The sequence below is a fragment of the Barbus barbus genome (genome assembly GCF_936440315.1).
Source record: "Barbus barbus genome assembly, chromosome: 11".
NCBI lineage: Eukaryota > Metazoa > Chordata > Actinopteri > Cypriniformes > Cyprinidae > Barbus > Barbus barbus.
In genome coordinates this window covers 9,388,639-9,408,281 of record NC_136739.1, presented here as the reverse complement: position 1 = coordinate 9,408,281, position 19,643 = coordinate 9,388,639, and the positions used below count along the sequence as shown (strand labels likewise).

The 19,643-nt window shown below is 38.9% G+C and overlaps 1 protein-coding gene across 2 annotated transcripts in view; it reads right to left on the bottom strand.

Moving 5' to 3' along the window:
* Window positions 1-19,643, bottom strand: part of LOC306876733 (dynein, cytoplasmic 1, intermediate chain 2a-like) — a 58,788-nt gene that overhangs the window by 33,738 nt on the left and 5,407 nt on the right. For both annotated transcript variants that reach the window (XM_079428101.1, XM_079428100.1), the window contains exon 5: window positions 15,490-15,605. In XM_079428101.1, the coding sequence (XP_079284227.1) occupies window positions 15,490-15,605 (116 nt within the window). The remainder of the gene's footprint in view (window positions 1-15,489; window positions 15,606-19,643) is intronic.

The following is a 19,643-nucleotide window of genomic DNA, read 5'->3' as shown; positions in this document are numbered from 1 at the left end:
GTCCCACTGGTCCACGAGAATATTTTCCAAACGTAACCAGTCCGTGGTGTAAAAAAGGTTGGAAACCCCTATGCTAAAAGAACCAACCTTTTAGCAGGTGATAGATGTTAATTTCACCTTGAATCCCCATTAACATAAAATAACCAGGACTGTGGAAGGATTTGCTTCATTTCACTGGTTCTGATTAATATAAATAGAATAAGTGGGGGAAGAAAATCAAATTGAATCAGCCAACAAATTCCTGAAACCCAGTGAATATGTGACAAGCCCATGACTGCTAACAGCTTGTTTAGTCTGTTCAAATGCCCAAGAACAACCTGGAGTGTGTTTGGACATTGCATCTACATACATGAGTCTGTCCTTTCTCTAATCTACAGGGGGCTACGCCGTCACCGAGGTCTTAATCTACAGCCTGTCCAACAGACTCACGGCGTAACTGAGACAGGGACTATTCTAGCGCATCCCACACACACACACACACACAGGGCAGCAGGTGCCAGCGGCTGAGACAGCTGACGGCTGTGTGTGTGTGTGTTAGGCAGATGGTTTTGCTGCATTTGTGTGTGTGGTGGCACAGGGATGGCACAGGGGTTTCTGCCTGACTGCTCTTAGTCAAGACTCTCTCCGGATACACAAGTCTGTGCAATTAGAGAGTCGGCAGGGGGTCCAGGGACCGCTATTCACCCCCAAACATGAGCAGCTAAATGAAGCTGCTGCCCTGACCAGCTGTAAGCCACACACGGCTCATCTCTGACAATACTCTGCCAATGAGGCCTGAACAAATGTAAAGCTCAGGGAAAAATTTGAAAAGGATGTTAAAGGACTAGTTCCCAAAATTAAATGTTTTCATTTATTTGCATTCATACTGTTCTGAATCCATATGACTTTCTTTCCTCAAAAAAAAAAGAATATTCAAGCCCCTCTTTTCAATATAATAAAAAAGCAAAAGGATCACGGTCTGAAAATGGCACTATAAAAACACAAAAAAGTAGTCCACAGTAAGGCTGCAAGATTTCGGGAAAAAAAATCAAATTGCCGTTTTTTCTGATATAAATTTCATTTGCAACTTAAAATATGAAAATAAATACTACATAAATACTACAATGCTAAAAAGTATTAATAAGGTACTAAAATGTAGGGCCCTATGATTTCCACGATGCAGAAAACATGTCATAAAAACGGAATTTGCAGTTTAACGTGGAATGTCGCGGAGTTTGTCAAAGTTTGGATGAATTAATCAAAAGTAGGTCGTTACTCTTAAATCAAACCGCGATATGGACTAGTATCTGTAAATATTAAGCCACAAATTAGCCGATTTAAATATGAATCCTGCATGTTCTGCGTGTCTCTGTGTGAATGGAGCAGAAGTGCGGTTTTGATTACTAACGTTAACGTTACATACACAGCGCGCGTGGCGCTCGCGGTCATTTCAGCGTCTGCCGTCTCAATGAGGACATAAATACATGAAAATATCTCCAAAACTCATCTGGGTGTCACTTCATGAGCATTTTACCATTTCATTTGAGTAAAACTAGCGTCATATCATATGCACACAGAACTTTAAAAGGTATTTCATGGCAACCCGTCAAAATAAAATTAAAAATACCAAAAAAATAAAAGCTTGGTTTAACTTTGTGCCAGAAATAGGCTATTACTATTATTTTGTAGAATGTACATAATACTACAACTACTTACTACTACTTTTGAAAACTAATAAAACTTTATTTTTTAAAGAAATAAATCACAAAATATTTTTATTTTAATAGTAAATCCCCTTTATTTGGCAAATGTAAATGTTTAATTTTCGTTCATTTAAATATAAATTAAATGTTTTATACCTTCATCTGATAACCTGTAAAATTTAAATACACAACACAGAATTTCTGAGGAGGGAAAAACATTTCATAAGGCTACTGTAAAAATAAATAAAAATTGTTTGTATGCATTCAAATAATTAGACATGCTAATTGCATTTGGTAACAATAAAACATAAGGTGAGCAAAAAAAAATAAAACATTTCATACGGCCCTAAACGTGTCATTTTTGTTACACTTTTAATAAATTAAAATGTGTAAGTTTCATGATTTTAATTAATTAGACATGCTTTTTGATCAATAAAATTTTATTTGACCATTAAAAAGGAGTCCAGAAAAATTAAAACGGAAAAAAACGGAATCCAGAAAAATTAAAACGCAAAAAAATGTAGAAAAAAATAAAACAGAATTTGGGAAAAAATTAAACGGATTTCATAGGGACCTAAAAATGGATCCTACAGGTACAAAGGTGTACCTTTTGAAAAGTAACGTCCCAGTAACAGCTTTTCCAAAAAATTTAAAATATGCAAAATAAAACCGTAACATAAAAATAAAAATAATGTAATAAAAATAACAACAACAATAATAATAACTTTATTTTACAGTACAACTGTAAAATTTTAATACTAATTTATGGATCTTAATTACTTAATTTTCAAAAGTTTAAAACATCAAACTTAAAGCTTCTATTTTGTTGGCAATAGGTTTATAAGCACTTCTCACTTCTCATGTTCTCACTTCTCAAGTTTTGGAAGATGATCGGGACACGTGTTACTAAATGCATGTTATACCTGCAATTCATGCAACTAACAGCACAAAAATTCATGTGGAGCAGCATTTACAGCAAACTGAGACACTGAAAGCAACAGGCCATGAGCTGCTGATGTGTAAAACACTACAGTGCCATGCTATACTCTGAAATTTCGATGAATCGTGCAGACCTAGCCGCTGACTTGCATTTTACGCATCACCAAGGACCACGGCTTCAGCTAAAATCCTATTTACTGTTTTAATCAAGGGAAAAAAAAAAAGTCACCAACATCTTGGATGGCCTGAGTCAATTAAGAGCAAATTTTCATTTTTGGGTGAACTAATTTTATAATACATATGCTCATCTGTGAGAAACTGACTGAAATAGAAGTCATTATTCACTGAAAATACCCTCCAGCACAGCTTCCAAATCAAACAGGGCAGCATTGGCGAAAATCCTGTTTGACCAAGAGAAATGACGAGTTCTGTCATGATACTAGATGGCACAGGCTGATGGGTAGATAACGCAAATTGATGATATTCACAGTGTTAAACTACTTGGCACAAGGCCTCCTGTAGCAAATTGATGCGTTTTTGTAAGAAAATAAAAAAATCCATATTTAAACCAATATGAACATACATCCATGTTTTGTGTAACTTCCGCTAACTGTCGTACGCGTGTTTACAAGAGCCTGCCTTTCCAGCTAATGACGTAGGATGTAGGCGTAGTGTATGCGTGTGTGAGTCTCGTGAAAACCAACAATTGTTTACAGGAGCAAAGGAAGCAAAGTTTCCTTACTTTACCAAAGGAAAACCAGTCTCCTCTTGGCTTATATCATGACATGATCCTTTTAAATATGGATATTTTTCTTACAAAACATCAATTTGCTACAGGAAGCCTTTATTCACCCCCCGGAGTCATGTGATGCAAGTTCACTTTTGGTCGACTCGCTCGACATCTCACTATGGGAAACGCCTCTTGCGTGGCCATCCATGAAGCCCTATACAATCACGCCCATCAGGCCTGCACTCTCGGGAAGCTTTTTCTAAATTCAAACAAGTCTCTTATACAAATGAAATGAGATTGTGTAAGTCACAATACGGTGTTACACAAGCACCCTGTACAAACTGTATTGTTAAAAGCACCTGTAGAAAGTAGAAGTAGAAAGTCTACCGCAGTTCCACATTTGAACGAGGTGCGAGATTTATCAGTACACCTAGACAATTGGGTGAAATGCACAGATTCTCAGTGGTTACTCAGCACGATTCAAAAGGGATACAGACTGCAATTTGTGAGAAGACCTCCGGTGTTCTCGGGAATAAAACACTCACGAGTACAGGCAGAGGATGCAAACATCTTGAAGGAAGAGATAAATTCTCTCCTTTTTAAGGAAGCAATTCAGGGAGTACCAGTGGAAGAATTCCAAAGAAGGAATTCTTCAGCCAGTATTTTCTGATCCCAAAGAAAGGGTGAGGTATACGGCATATTTTGGACCTTAGAACTTCAAACAAACACCTGAGAAAATACAAATTCAGAATGCTCCATTCTATACAAAGAGGAGACTGGTTCACCTCAATAGATCTGAAAGATGCTTATTTCCATATTCAGATCCATCATCAGCACAGACTATTCCTAAGGTTTGCTTTCAAGGGCAAGATATACGAGTTCAATGTTCTACCATTTGGCCTATCTCTAGCACCCCGCATTTTCACAAAATGTGTGGAAGCGGCACTAACACCACGGAGACAGCAGGATATAAGGATATCAGCGTATCTGGATGACTGGTTAATTTGTGCCAGGTCAAAGAAGATGGCAGATCTGCATATGAAGGCAGTGTTAATGCATTTGAATGCTCTGGGTTTTGTAGTAAAGCAGAAGAAAAACTCATTGACTCCAACTAGTGTTGTTTTTGGCGGCCGGTTTTAATTTTAGTTTTAGTCTAATCTTTGTGTGAAGCTGTCATTTTAGTTTTTATTAGTTTTAGTCACGTTCATACTCTTTTTAGTCTAGTCTTGTTTTAGTCGACGAAAACTGATGACTATTTTCGTCTAGTTTTCATGAAAATTGTATTTTAGTCTCTTTTTAGTAATACAATTCTATTTAACCCAGTCAATATAGTATAAGTACCTAGTAACGTTAGTATAGACGAAACCAAAATTTTCTTTTAGCCAAACCCATTTCAAACAAGGTTATCTTATTATATTATTGTTACCTTATAGACTCAAGAATACATCCATTCCAGACACGGAAGACGCTCCAATTTGGATTTACAACATTTATTTTACCAACCAAACATGTTAGAAGTACACACACATCTCTCAAAGACGAACCCCGACTGGCCGGCCATCGGTCCCTTTCTCTGTCAGACTTAACTTTGTTGTCGTCTTCAAAATAATGCCACAAGTGGGGCTTGAGGAAGTGACGTCGCCTGCATCTGTGCAGTGCGACCTGAAGTGAGGCACTGGAAACAGAAATACTGCAAAATAATAATAATAACGCGACTAAACGAGACGAAATAACATTATAACATTTAGTTTCGTCTTGTTTTAGTCAACGAAAATGAAGAGACATTTTAGCATAGTTTTTATTTTGTAAACCACATTTAGTCTCGTTTTTATTCGTCAACAATATTGCATTATACATTTAGTTATCGTCATCGTCACATGGCCAGCATTTTCATCTCGTCTCGTTTTCATCACGCGATAAAGGTTCGTCGACGACGATATTTCGTCATAATTTTCGTTGACGAAAGCAACACTAACTCCAACTTAGTCAATAATATTTCTGGGTTTAAACCTGCACTCGGTATCTTACCGTGCAACCCTGTCAGAACAGAGGAGGGAGAATTTAAGGAACTGTGTAAGTCAGTTTCATCTGGGGAAAACAGTCTCTTTTCAGCTTTGTCTGAGGTTGCTGGACATCATGGCTTCTGTCATAGCAGTAGTACCTTTTGGGCTACGGTTCATGAGAGATTTTCAGAGATGGATTGCTTCTCTGAGATTAAATCCCTCCAGACATTTACACAGAAAGGTGCGGGTCTCAGCCCAATGCCTAAAGGCACTGCTCATCTGGCGGGACAGGGAATTCCTGATGGAAGGATGGTGGTCAAGTGAAGTGACATTCAGCCAAGTATGGTGACCCATACTCGGAATTCGTGCTCTGCATTTAACCCATCCAACGTGCACACACACAGCAGTGAACACACACACACCGTGAACACACACCCGGAGCAGTGGGCAGCCATTTTATGCTGCAGCGCCCGGGGAGCAGTTGGGGGTTCGATGCCTTGCTCAAGGGCACCTCAGTCGTGGTATTGAGGGTGGAGAGAGCGCTGGACATTCACTCCCCCCACCTACAATTCCTGCCGGCCGGGGACTCGAACCCGCAACCTTTGGATTACAAGTCCGACTCTCTAACCATTAGGCCACGACTTCCCCGCGTCACCACAGATGCGTCCTCACTGGGCTGTGGAGCGATAATGGAGGGACAACCTGTGAATGGGGTATGGACAGAATCAGTCAAAGTAATGCATATACATTGTCTGGTACTCCTTGCAGTTTCTCTGGCCCTAAAACACTTCCTTCCGCAGATAAGAGGCTGTCGTGTGTTAGTCAGGTCAGACAACACAACAGTGGTTGTCTATGTAAATAGGCAAGGGGGAGTCCGATCGAGGAGTCTGCATGCCTTGGAAAAAGAATATTGTTATGGAGCAGAAAGCAGTTGCTGTCTCTCAGAGCGACACATGTGCCAGGCCAAATTAATATTGGGGCAGACCTTTTGTCGAAGGGGAATCCACACCGGGGGGAATGGAGGCTCCACCAAGAGGTAGTTCAGGAAATATGGCTCAAATATGGTCAGGCATATTGTCACACATTGTCCCCTGTTCTTCTCACTAAAGGGGATGGATACGCCACAAGAGATGGATGCATTAGCACATCCCTGGCCAGAGACTGTTATATGCTTTCCCACCGATAAGCCTTATCCTGATGGAAGCACTTGAACAGCAGAGATAGTTCAACTGCTGTATTCGCATCCATGGCATCTTCCTCAGCGCAGAGATCTCCTCTCTCTGGCAGGAGGGAGGATTTTTCATCCACATCCGGAGAGGTGGAATCTTTGGATCTGGCCCGTGAAAGGTCTAACCTGAACGCTCTGGGCCTGCCTCAGAATGTGATCTCCACCATACAGAGTGCTAGAGCAGACTCCACCAGATCTCTGTATGAGGAAAAATGGAAAAGGTTTGAGACTTGGTGTCAGGAAAGACAGAAGATAACATTTCTTTCATCAGTGTCAGACATCCTTACCTTCCTTCAGGAGATGCTAGAAGGCGGCAAAGCCTTCTCTACAATCAAAGTGTACCTGGCGGACATTTCATCTTGCCACATGGGATGTAACGGTGAAACAGTAGGAAAGCATCATATCGTAAGTAGATTCATGATGTGTGTGCACCGTCTGAGACCAATCATTAAACCTGTTACCAACATGGGTCCTGGTCCTGGAAGCACTCAGGGAAGCCCTTCTGAACCCTTGGAGCAGGCAGATTTGAAGATTGTCTCATACAAGACAGCTTTACTGCTCACCCATAACCTCTATGAAGTGGGTCGGAGAATTACATGCATCTATCAACCCTGCATGTATCAGGTTTACAAAAACAAATTCCAAATTTATCTTGCGCCCAAAGCCAGCATTTTTGCCCAAGGTAATCAAGCCTGGCTATTCACGTATGGAGATAGAAATTCAGGCTTTCCTCCCTCCTCTCTCAGAGTCCCCAAGGATAGGGGATCTAAGGATAGGGGATCTGCAGCACTTATGTCCGACTAGGGCATTAAGGATTTACTTGGAGAAGACACAGGTTTTTAGATGATCTGAAAACCACTTTGTGTGTTTTGCGAATCCCAAGAAGTGCCAGGCACTGTCAATATAGCGACTATCTCACTGGATAGTGGAAGCTATAAAACTGTCATTTTCAGTGAAAGGTCAGCTATTACCAGGAAACCGAAGAGCCCATTCTACAAGAGGAATGGCCGTGTCTTGTGCGATATTTAAGGGTATCTCCATGGAAGATGTGTGTGAGGCAGACAACTGGGCTTCTCCTCATACTTTTGTAAGATTTTATAAATTGGACGTGACAAAATCTGCTTTGGTACAGGCAGTGCTGGAAGCACAGTAAAGAAAAAGAGAAAGGAGCATAGAAGACAGCTAAGTGCAATGAATAAGCTAGGGGATGCCCAAATATTGGGCGTTTTCTATATCCCATAGTGAGATGTGGAGCGAGTCGACTGAAAGAGAATGTTGGGTTATGGTTATAACCTTGGTTCACTGAGGGACATGAGCGAAACTTCTCACCAGAGGGCCCATTATTCTTATACTCGGAAGAGCTGTAAAGTATGCCATACTGAGCCAGCACTACTGTTTAAATAGGAAGGGGTGGGGCTTAACGAGAGTGCAGGGCTGATGGGCGTGATTGTATAGGGCTTCATGGATGGTCATGCAAAGAGGCGTTTCCCATAGTGAGATGTCTCACTCATCTCCCTCAGAGAACCAAGGTTATAACCATAACCCAACGTTTAATATCGATGGATATAGGGTTGTAACGATATACTGTTATGACGGTCTATCGCGGTTTGAACGTACACGGTTATCATACCGTAAATATTTGCATATCTACGGTTTAAAAAAAAAAATTATGAAAAAAAAATATATATATAATAATCTTACCCGCGCATATGCAATTTATTTCAGCTGCTTCACTCTGCTGAAATGACAGAGACAGAGATTGTATCTAATCTCCATCCCACGCCGAAAAAAGTTTAAATTTGCAGTATGGGAATACTTAAAAAAAAAAAAGAAAAAAAAAGAAAAAAACCACGAACGTGGGGTTGTCCTTGAGGACGAATCCAATTTGCAAAAAATGTGTACGCAAAGTGGCTGCAAAAGCAGGCAATACATCCAACATGTTCGCTCATATTCGCGGACATCATCCCTCCGTGCAGATAAAGGTATGTTGCATTTATAAGTTATAAGGCCATATAATTTCCGTGATGCAGAGGGAATCACGGTGCAGTCGTGAACATGGGATTTACAGTATAACGTTAACGAGGTTGTCACTTAAAACGCGCAATCTGATGGATGGATAAATCAAAAGTAGTTTTATCCACTACATACTGAAGTATGCATGCATGACACTAATGGTGTTTTCATTGTCTATATAAACATGAACATCAGCGGAGCTGCTCTGAGAGAAAACCAGTTTTATTTGAGAAAAACCATTGTCAAATACACTAAACTCAAAGGTCTGCTACAACCCGTCAAAATAAAAGTTCAATTTAACTTGAAGTCCTGACCGAAATAAATTAGCATTGTACAATGTGCTTAAAAGTTAAGACAACAATAATAATATTCTTTATAATAATTAATTTCAACATTATTTTTAAGGAATATCATGTTTGTCCATGTTTTAACTTAGAATTCCTCTGTTGTGCAGCACTTTGCCAAAAATAAAAATTGTTAAATTTTAATTTGATAACCTTTTAAAACATTAATTAAAATGTTAAAGTGTGATATAGATATACATAAGGCTTATGGCTTTATTTTGTAATTTTGTTTTTTTTTCCTCAGAAGGGAGGCTTACTTTCATTAAAATGATTTCAAGTTTGTTGCAATAAAGGATTTGTTCACTCAAATAACTTGTTCTTATTCTTTCTATGAGTCATTGTTACTGATAAGAATTATTGTTTAATATATACCGTGAAACCGTGATATTTTCTGAGACTATTATCATACCGTGAAAATCTCATACCGTTACAACCCTAGATGGATACGCTTTATTTGACTACTTTTGGACTGTTGAACAAAAACACCTTGGAAAGCTTGGAAAAGAAAAGCTTAGAAGAGCAAGGATTGGATTGGATTCGTCTGAAAGAAGAAAGTCATATACACCTAGGATGCTTTGAGGGTGAGTAAAACATGGACTAATTTTAATTTTTGGGTGAACTAACCCTTTAATGTAACTTCTGTAGTCTATTTTAAATGGGAATAGTATCAGAAACATAATGATCTGCAATATTTTCTTCACACAAAACTGACCTCAGAACACTATGAATATATTGCTACAACTGAAGACTTTTATACAACACACTATACAAACAAAGGTATCTAGGATATTCATCAAAGATCTCGTCTAATGACATGAGGATGAGTAAATAATGAATTTTTTAAAATTTGTGTGTAAATTATTTCTTTAAATTTCTCCACAAAGAGTCATATTCGATAATCAAAATGTGGTTTGTCCATGCTAATGGCAGCTTTTTGCATGACCAGAAAAACTTGTTTCAATAGAGAATGAAATCGCCCTTTCCTGCAATAATCAAAATGATAATGTCATCTGTCAGATTTTACATCAGAAATGTGTCCACGGCTCTCTCAGGAAGGGCCGGGTTTGAAGAGAGAGAGAGAGAGAGGGAGGAGGAGGAGGTGGGGGTTCGCTCTGATGAGTTTATGGAGTCGTTCTGATGACACAGGCCATCTCGCCATGCCGGGCCCGTACTCAGCAAGGAGAGAGGAGAGAAGGTTAAAATCTTTCCTTTCAAGGGCCTCAATCAGGCTCGGAGGAAAACAGTAATCAGTGTCTTTCAGTCCGGGGCCCGAACGCAGCGCGGCCCTTTCTCCGCCAGCCAGACCCGAGCAATCAACCTGCCAGGCATTAACAGCGGAAAGACAATCTGAAAATAAGGGGTGTAATGCACCTGCCAGCAAAAATGCCCATTTGGAGAAAAGCAAGTGATCCTGGTGACCCCACAGAGGGGAGGAGAGAGAGAAAGAGAGGGAGAAAAACATTTAACAGAATTCACCCTGATGGCAGATCCCCTTCCCATCGACACCTCATCTCAAAGCAGCAGCAATTATAGCTTTTGTATCCCTCAAGAAATAAAAGCTTTTTGCGAGGGGAGGGCGTAAGCAGAGAGAGAAAGAGAGCGACCGGTAATCGGCAGGCTTTGTCAAAGGACAATGTATTAATGCAAGCGCCCCATGGGGTCAGAGGTTGTTCGAGAACAAGACTAATGCTCTTTGATGTCCTCTCCAGGTGCACGGAGTCTGTCGGACGCCCACAGAAAAGGAGACGCAGAGACCTCTGAGCGCCGACTTCCACATTTGTACTTGTGAAAGAGGCCCAGGCGAACCTCGACTTTGTCAATACGAGTCCGGTACTCCTGAGAGACCCAATGAAGGGGTTGAAACAAAGAGATGTGCGCAGCTCTTCGGGTCGCATCCTCCTCCAGAGAGGAAGTTCAGTTGAACAGATCAATAAAGATCAATGTTAAACAGCGCTTCTGAGCTTCACAGGCCCATTCAGACGCTGAATTTGATTGTTTGAATTTACTGTACCTCTAAAGCAGGGCTGTCCAAACTCGGTCCTGGAGGGCCGGTGTCCTGCAGAGTTTATCTCCAACTTGCCTCAACACACCTGCATGGAAGCTTCTAGTATGCCTAGTAAGAGCTTGATTAGCTGCTTCAGGTGTGTTTAATTAGGGTTGGAGCTAAACTCTGCAGGACACCGGCCCTCCAGGACCGAGTTTGGACAGCACTGCTCTAAAGCATAAAATGCTTTAATATTTCCAAAATCCAGTTATTTCAATAAGAATACCCAAGATTTGGTGTTCCGTGCACGGAATTGAGATTTCACAACAGATTCAGTTGGTGACATGAAATCGACACGTTGAGAGTTGCAAGATAGTAGCTTGTTTTAAATGTGACTTTGGTGTTTCATACATTGCATAGATTACATATGTTTTGCCTGCAAAGTTTTGCCAAAATTTAGCTAATGTGACTGCACATTTAGCAAGCAATTGAACAGATTGAGACAATTTAAGTCCCATTGTTTTTTGTGAAGGCTTTATAAACAAATACACCTCTAATGCCCAGAAACGCTGTCTTAAGGTCCGGCCATTAACATCCAGTTATTTCAATTGGAATCCCCACGGTTTGGTATTCCTCATACGGGCAAAAGACTTCCCGCAGATTTCGCAAGAGGTTCAGTTGAAAACTGAAATCGGCCAGCTGACCAACAGATAGTTGCTTATTTTAAAGGTGACTTCAGTGTTTCATACATTACATACATGTTTTGCTAAAGAAAATTTTGCCAAGATTTTGCTAATGTGACTGAACATTTAGCAAGCAATTGATCCGATTATGTCCATTTATGTTCCATTATTTTTAGTGAAGGCAATTTACACAAATTCTCAAAATGCTGTCTTAGAGTGTGGTTAAATTTACCATTGTTTGGTTAATGTTCAGAGTCAAAATCCAGTCAATTAGAATCTATGAGTTTGGGAATTTTGAATACTGTATGGGCAAAAGATTTCACAACAGGCTCAATATGAATCAACGAGAATCTACAAGATCGGGAAGATTTTTGCAATTTCATTGTAGATTTTGCAACAGGTTCAAGTTGGTCACGCGAATATAACACGCTGACCAACAGAAAGTTCTTTGGTTTCTATGTGAGCATTGTTTCATACATCACTACACTATTGGCAAAAGACAATACACTTTTTGCGCCAGCAAATTTTTGCCTAAATGTTGCTAATATGACTGAACTATTTCACTCAAACTATAGATTTTGATTATTAACTTTTAGTAAAGACATTACCAAATTAGTTTGTCCCAAAACGTTTGAGCAAAACACAAACTTAAGATAAAATGAACACAGCCGAGGCTTTTTATTATCCCAGTAATCAATGTGGTAATCCCTGTGTCAATGACGGATAGCTGATGAATGATGCAACAAGTGTGTTTAGGAGATAATGGACAATAGTATTCATTTAGAGATGCTTGGATCTGAGAAGAGCTGGGCTGAGGGTTCCTCACTTTAAGAGAGATGCTCTTCATACGAGAGGCTTCTTGTGATTAGCACGGGATATTAACCCTCCCACGAGCACAAGGGCGATTAAAACAATCAATTTTAATTCAATTCCACACTCTCACAACCCCTGGTGCTCCAGCAAGCAGAGCTGTGGATCGGGCAGTAATAAAAGTGATTTCCATCCACACATCGCACGTCTTTTTGAATGTTTTTAATGCACACCATAAAAGACCATAAAAGTGATGGAAGAAGCACAAGACAACAGCATCTAAATCTAAAGCCCTCAGACACACGGTCATATCAGGTCAGAATGCCACATGAAAAAAAAATGCACTGTATAATGTGACAGCTAATTTTGTCCAGAGCGGTTTTGTTTACACACCACTGATGCAGGTATGCATCCTGAAAATTCAAGGGAGTCACTTTGTTTATAGAATGCATTGAATGCGTGTGAATTTAACCGTATCTGGCACTCTGATACAGCACTGACACCTGTAGGTCTTGCTGCGCACAGTAACGGCCACACACCTCCTGACCTACACAGAGCTGAGCCTTCAACAGCCCCACAAGCCTCTTCACCACAAACCACTCCATCAGTGAGAAAGAAAGCAAGGGAGATGGGAAAACCTCCCAATGTCACCCAGAGTGATTTGTTATGTGCTGGAGGAGAGACAGGAGAGTGTGTGAGAGTTGATGAAATGATTATAGTGGCAGGAATGGAAGGAGAGATTGTGTGTGTGTGTGTTGAGGAGAGCTTTCGGACAGTCTGCAGATATAACTCTTAATTTTAACATACTGCGGGCTGGGGCAAAGTGACACCGCAGAGAAAAACATCTCTAGATGTGTTTTCAGCCTTTTAACAATGTGTAAATCTGTCTTGTCATGATAGATAATGTTTCCACATTTGTTCTGAAATGGCTTAAAAAATTATTCTCACCTGGTTTAAAGACGCTTCCTACAATAGGGATAGGAGGAATGATATTTAATTATAATCATACCTAACAATAAAAAGTAATAAACAATGTACACAGCTGTTTTAAAGTCTGGGGTTGGTAAGATTTTTTTTTAAATGTTTATGAAAGTCTTAAACTCATAAATGGTACATTTATTTCATTTAAAAAAATCTGTAAAAACAGAAACACTGTGAAATATTAGTTCTTTTCTATTTGCAAATATTTTAAAATGCTATTTATTCCTGTGATGCAAAGCTGAATTTTCAGCATCAGTACTCCAGTGTCACATGATCCTTCAGAAATCATTCTCATATAGCCTACTGATTTTCTGTTCAAGAAACATATCTGATTATTAATCTAAAATATTACATTAATGCTTAACATCATTAGCATTAGCAATTATTTTAAATACTACAACATGAAATGTGATATGGGGCTATCAGTGAATATTTGATATTTGAAATTAATTCATTGAAACAGACAATCTAAACCAATTTGAGAAAATGAGTCAGTTACAGTTTGTGTGTTACTCCAATCAAACGTGATAATAAAATCTGACTTGATGCTGTTACACATAAAATGATGAACTTATAAATGACACAGTTTTAAATAAAATTATGATTATTTCTCAGTCCTAATGTGGGATGAGTCCACACACTTTTCTATTTCAAATAGTTTTTAATCATTTCTGCAGTTAAATTGCTCATCTTTGTTTTAGTAATCCTGTTTTTCAGTTGTCACAATACAGAAACATCACTGACATCACATTCTGTAATATCTATACTGTTTTCCCTCTTTAAAATGTGTTTGGTAAGAGGAAGAAAGTTTACTGTAAGAATTGTAAGAACAGGCCATGATAATATCTGCATCCAATAATCAGCCTAACCAATTGACCAATACTGATATAATCATGATATCCCTAAAAATAGATCCCTAAAAAGCTTTCATTAAAATGATCCCAAATTATCTCCTGCACAAACATCACAAACAGAGTAAACAAACACACACAGAGTAAAGCAGTTATCTTGTATATCTGACATGAGTGGTGCGGTCACAGACATGCACAAACTGCAACATAAAAGGCCTCAACTGCAATTACACAAATCCTGACCTGCCTTTGAACACACATTCTCATATCTCCACTAACCTACTGCTCATATCCTGTGCCCCCTCGCTCCATCTCTGTAAACGGATGTGAGTGTGTGTGTGTGTGTGTGTGTGTGAGTTTAATCTTGCCTTGCCGTCTTATGTTTCTCGAGTCTCTGCAATTTTCCCTCAGCTTTCATCTCCATGTTCACTACAGTCAGATCATTTCCAAAAAGGGTTACACACTTCTGATGTCTCACACACACACCACACGCACATCTGAATAGCTCTCAGATCATAGGCTTGTGCTCTAACTGCTGCTGCAGATGCAGTGCCACTCACCAGCCTCCTTTCTCCGATGATTGACATGTGTCAGTCACGCTCGTTTCTGCCCTGACCTGCATCCTCAGCATTGAAAAAATTGGTTTCAACTTGTTTAGGAGATTTTTTGCAATGAGCCAAACCACCTTTGTAAAATAATAACCTTTTGCAAAATAAATGTGATTCATTACAGTGAAAGTTTCAAACTCATTTGCTATCATTGAAAAAATAGTCACTGACTGCTCTACAATATAGCCAATGTTAGTTTTTATGCTGTGGTTAATAAAAGATCATATAACTGACATTGTAAACCAATACGGTTTTTTGCCGTTTAAAAACTGTAACATTTAACAGCATTTAACAGAGAATCAGAAAGAAATAATTATTAAATTAAGCATAAAAACATTAACATTTACAGTAAGAAGTATAATTTTCCTATCCTGGAATAGAAATTGTGTACATGCATACATACAGAAAGAAAGAAAGCAACAATATTGGCCATTATTGATACGGTCGTGGATATATCATGCATCTGTAATTCTGATGCTTGAATCCACCGACAGCATTTAAAATTCTGGAGGTTGCTGGTGTGTTTTTTTTTTAAATATAATAATATCACAAAATGCTTTATTTACTGTCCATGAAAATAATCTTGTAAATGGTATCTGTCAGTACTCGTGTATGGGTTTGACGATGACTTACCCTCTTTCTGCTCTGTCATGGTGGGTGTCTGTGTCTCCTTGGTGTAGGACACCACCTCTTTGGGAGGGAAATCCACGTGGGTCACCTTCGCCATGGCCAACTTCAGAGGACCACGTCTGAAAGAGCACACACACACACACACAAATCATAAGAAGGAACAAAGCCCACACTGTTCAACCGTCTAAACTTTTACACACAAGCGGCATCTTTCTTTAGATGACAAACGGAGGCCACATTTACTTCTGGTAACATCTCTATCAGCTGATCACAAGTGGACAGCACTAAACACAGTACAGTTGGAAACATGTTCCAATAAGTCTTAGAAACGCACTGTGATCCAATCACCTACACCACATTCATAGGTGGTCAGAATGGACACGTTTGCTGGGGGAAAAAAACAAACACATTTGACTAAATTTGTTTCTTAAGCACTTAAGCAATTTTTAGATAAATAAAAATTGCGATAAATTAAATTTAAACAAAAAACCCATTAAAAAAAATTTCATTTTTTAACTGATTTATTAATTTAATATAATGGGTGGTTGTGAAGGAAAAATAGCCAGCAATGCACATGGGATTGGATCTCGTTTAATTGTTCAAAAGCTTTAGAATACAGAAAATGTATTAGTTTAAAAATTTTTGTCATTATATAATTTCTAAACTTGCATTTGACCATGTTAAATGACTTTTATTCTAAATTCTATTATTCTAAAATCTGAACAATAACACTAATGAATAAATACTACATAAGTGTGTCCAAACCTTTAACCGGTATTGTAAACATTGTCTCACATGTTCAATATACCAGGTGTAAATGTCTCTAAATGTCCAATGGAAATCACTGTGCTCACTTTAGAAATCTTTCAACCCGATAATATGTGACCCGTTCTGGCGAAATGAGTTGGAAGTCGCACGGGCTAATTTTGAGCTACAGGCAAAAGAAGTGAAAAATGTCAGTTTTGGTCGAATTTGAGGTTTTCACAAAAATGAGTTCATTAAGCTCTCTTCTAGCGAACACAATGCTCCAAATAGTAATTAAACATCTAAAATTATCTTTATTTGTACGTTTTCTGAGAGGAGTACCTTTTTCTCTGCACACTTCTGGACGACGGCTACTGCTTCACACCACAAGTTGTAAGTCTATTGTTGCAAAGCGCAGCATTCCAGCTTTGTTAATATTCATATCGAATTCTCGATGACATGAGTCCAAACCCGTGAAATATGATTTTCAAACCCATGCTGATGGCGATCGTGCTGACTGACATTCGCAAAGCATAAGTGCATAAGACGTGCCTTTCCGCGAGCGCCCAATCTCCCTTATAAAAGTACATTATTGCGAAATATGTATTGGCGAGATTCACATCATAATCTGTTATTACTGACATGAATGTTTAGTTAATAATTGGGGGAAATCTGATGTGTAACATTACATTTGACCCATGCATTACAGTAGGCTAGGTCTTAATATAGATCTGTCTCAATGTTACATTAAAAGAAAAGACGGAATCACTCGCTGCTCTTGATTAAATACTGTTTATTTGCATCTTTGTTCTTGTTTTTAATAAAGATAAAATAAAAATAGCTATATTGTGATTAATAATACAACAGTGTGATGTTTAAAGCATCCAAATCCGTATGCCTTGCTATCTTGAAGTTTACTTTACAGTACAGCATGAATCATAGTATGAATCCCTTCTCATGATCAACAACAATCACTCATGACTTCTTTCTCTAGAGGTTTGAACGAGCAGAAGTGAAGGAGAATGAACAAAGTGTGCAGTACCCTAGCTCAGAGTGAAGCAGAAGAGTAGAGGGGTCACAGTCCCAATGCAGAGTCCTGTTAGTGTCACAGCCACGAGACAGGGTTACAGACACAGAGAGAGATGCAGCATGACAGAAAGGCTGTTATATAAAAGGTGGTTAAAAACAGTATTATAGAGCAGTTAGAGACAAGAAAAAAGCTTCTATACTGACACACACAAGACAAACACAACACAGTCAGAAACAGAACCAGATGTCCATGTGGTGCTCTGTTTCTAAAGGAAATCATCTGTTCTGATGTTCAGGAGACCACCACACTTCTCCAGTACAGAACCAGACATGAGCATCTGATCACAGCTGCTTGAGAAAACCACACATACTTTAAATGACTAGGTGCTGCTTTTTGGTCAAAATAGTGGTTTCCCCGGTAATGGCTGCACACAAAGCAGCACTGCGCTCACAAACGCTGCTTTATCTGGCATTACAGGCATGATGAATTGAAAATTGAGACCAATCAGACCAATAACCGCAGATTAGCATCACACAAAGGAGGGGTTTGGTAAAATGAATCGTTCAGCGAATCGTATGGGGAGTCGTTGAGCAAGTAAGGTAAAAATAAATGCATAAGAAAATTAAAGTGTTTTTTGACTTTGCATGTATGTCAACCTGTTGTTGGGGACTCCCAAAACCAAAATACGAACCTTTCATTACCCAAAATAAGGGCACTTTAAATGGTAGTAGTACAATATTTTTAACTACATTTATTTTAAACAGAATCCATCATCAAATGCTATTTTGGTGAACAGAAGACACATGCTTTCACATAGTACTCTAAAACTTTCTCAACAGCTCAAATACTCCAAATAATAATAACAAACAAGCGAAAACTGCTGAAACAAAGCAATCTAGTTTCTAAGCCAAATGCATCATTAAAATATTTTCAGTCTTCTCATTCTATGGAGTGGAATATTTATCTACAAAATAAAATGAAATTTATTTTCAATATGAATAAAAGACGACTGCTGGCGTATATTAAAACGACAATGAAATCCTAACAGATCATAACACTAAACCGCCCCACATCAGCGGAAGCACAACCAGAGGCTGTGTGTGGTCATGAGTGCATTAAGTGGGAGTATGACTGTGATGAGGGAAAATGTGTGTTTGCAGCTGGTAACATGACCTGCGTGTGTGTAGGAAGTGATGAAGCGGTGCGGGATATGAGTGGACACGGAGCCCCGGGGGCATCTGCGAGTTTCTGCTGTAATCAGGGGTTAAACACTCCCTACAGCAGCTCTACACTGCTCCCACAGGTCTTATTGTGAGCTAAATCACACTCACATTCTATAAGCTTTCTATATTCATATTGTTTTACTAGTTGGAGCCTAGTAGTTAGCTCATGTGCTCCAGAAAGGTTAAGCCTTGGGGCTCATGCAGGTTCAATTCTGGCCTGTGTCCCCACAAAACATTTTCCAGTTTCCTCTCTATTTTGACTGTCAATAATACAGTGACAATATTGTTTTACTCTCAAATTTCTTTAAATCCCTAAATTAGAATCTGGTATTACTAATGCACAGTTGTGTCACCTAACAAATATAACATAAGAATGAGCAACATTAAAGCAACAAAGAGTAAAAAAACATAATAAGCCTGAATTATTTTATTATTCTGTTGGGACAATAGAGTGCGGAAAACGAATTACCATTTTAGCACTTCCAGTTCCATCTTCTCAAAGTCAATGGGTTTTGGTTAAATGTCTGAAATAAGGTCTGTGATTCATAAGAGAATTAGATATTTTTATGTTTTACTCTTCAACATACAATACACCAGTTACATCTTCCTGTGAATTTTAATAGCTTTTACTTGTCTTGAAAAAGGCGGTTGCTAGCAAGGTGTTAAATAGGACTACAGAGGATGTTAGAGACAGTAAACATCATCACACTGAACAGGAAAACTCATCTCCGCACTAGTCTGGCTTTACTGCCTCCCTGTGTTCATAATTTGCACTTGCAATCTATTCTAACTCAAAATTTCAGGGAATTTTTCTTTTTAAATAAAGACTGAAAGAGTTGCCGAAAGCTTAACGGGGATGATGTTAAAAGTCAGTAGATGGTGTAGTTCATTTTTGTGAAGATTATTATGATGAACATCCAACTTTTGTTGGTCGCAAAGTTTATTTTCTGCAAAAATCCAAAAGTCCCGTGGTGTTTTTGTGGTTCGGTCTACTAGACTGGATTCTGGGATAAATGCAATTCTTCTCTGTAGATGCAATTCTGCTTTAGAGTACAGCTTAAAAGGCTGCATCATCATCATCACTGTAAAAACAGCCTTTGCATTAAGAGTGCATCTATGATGATGCTGGAAAACACAGACACAGTGGGCAGATCACTAGG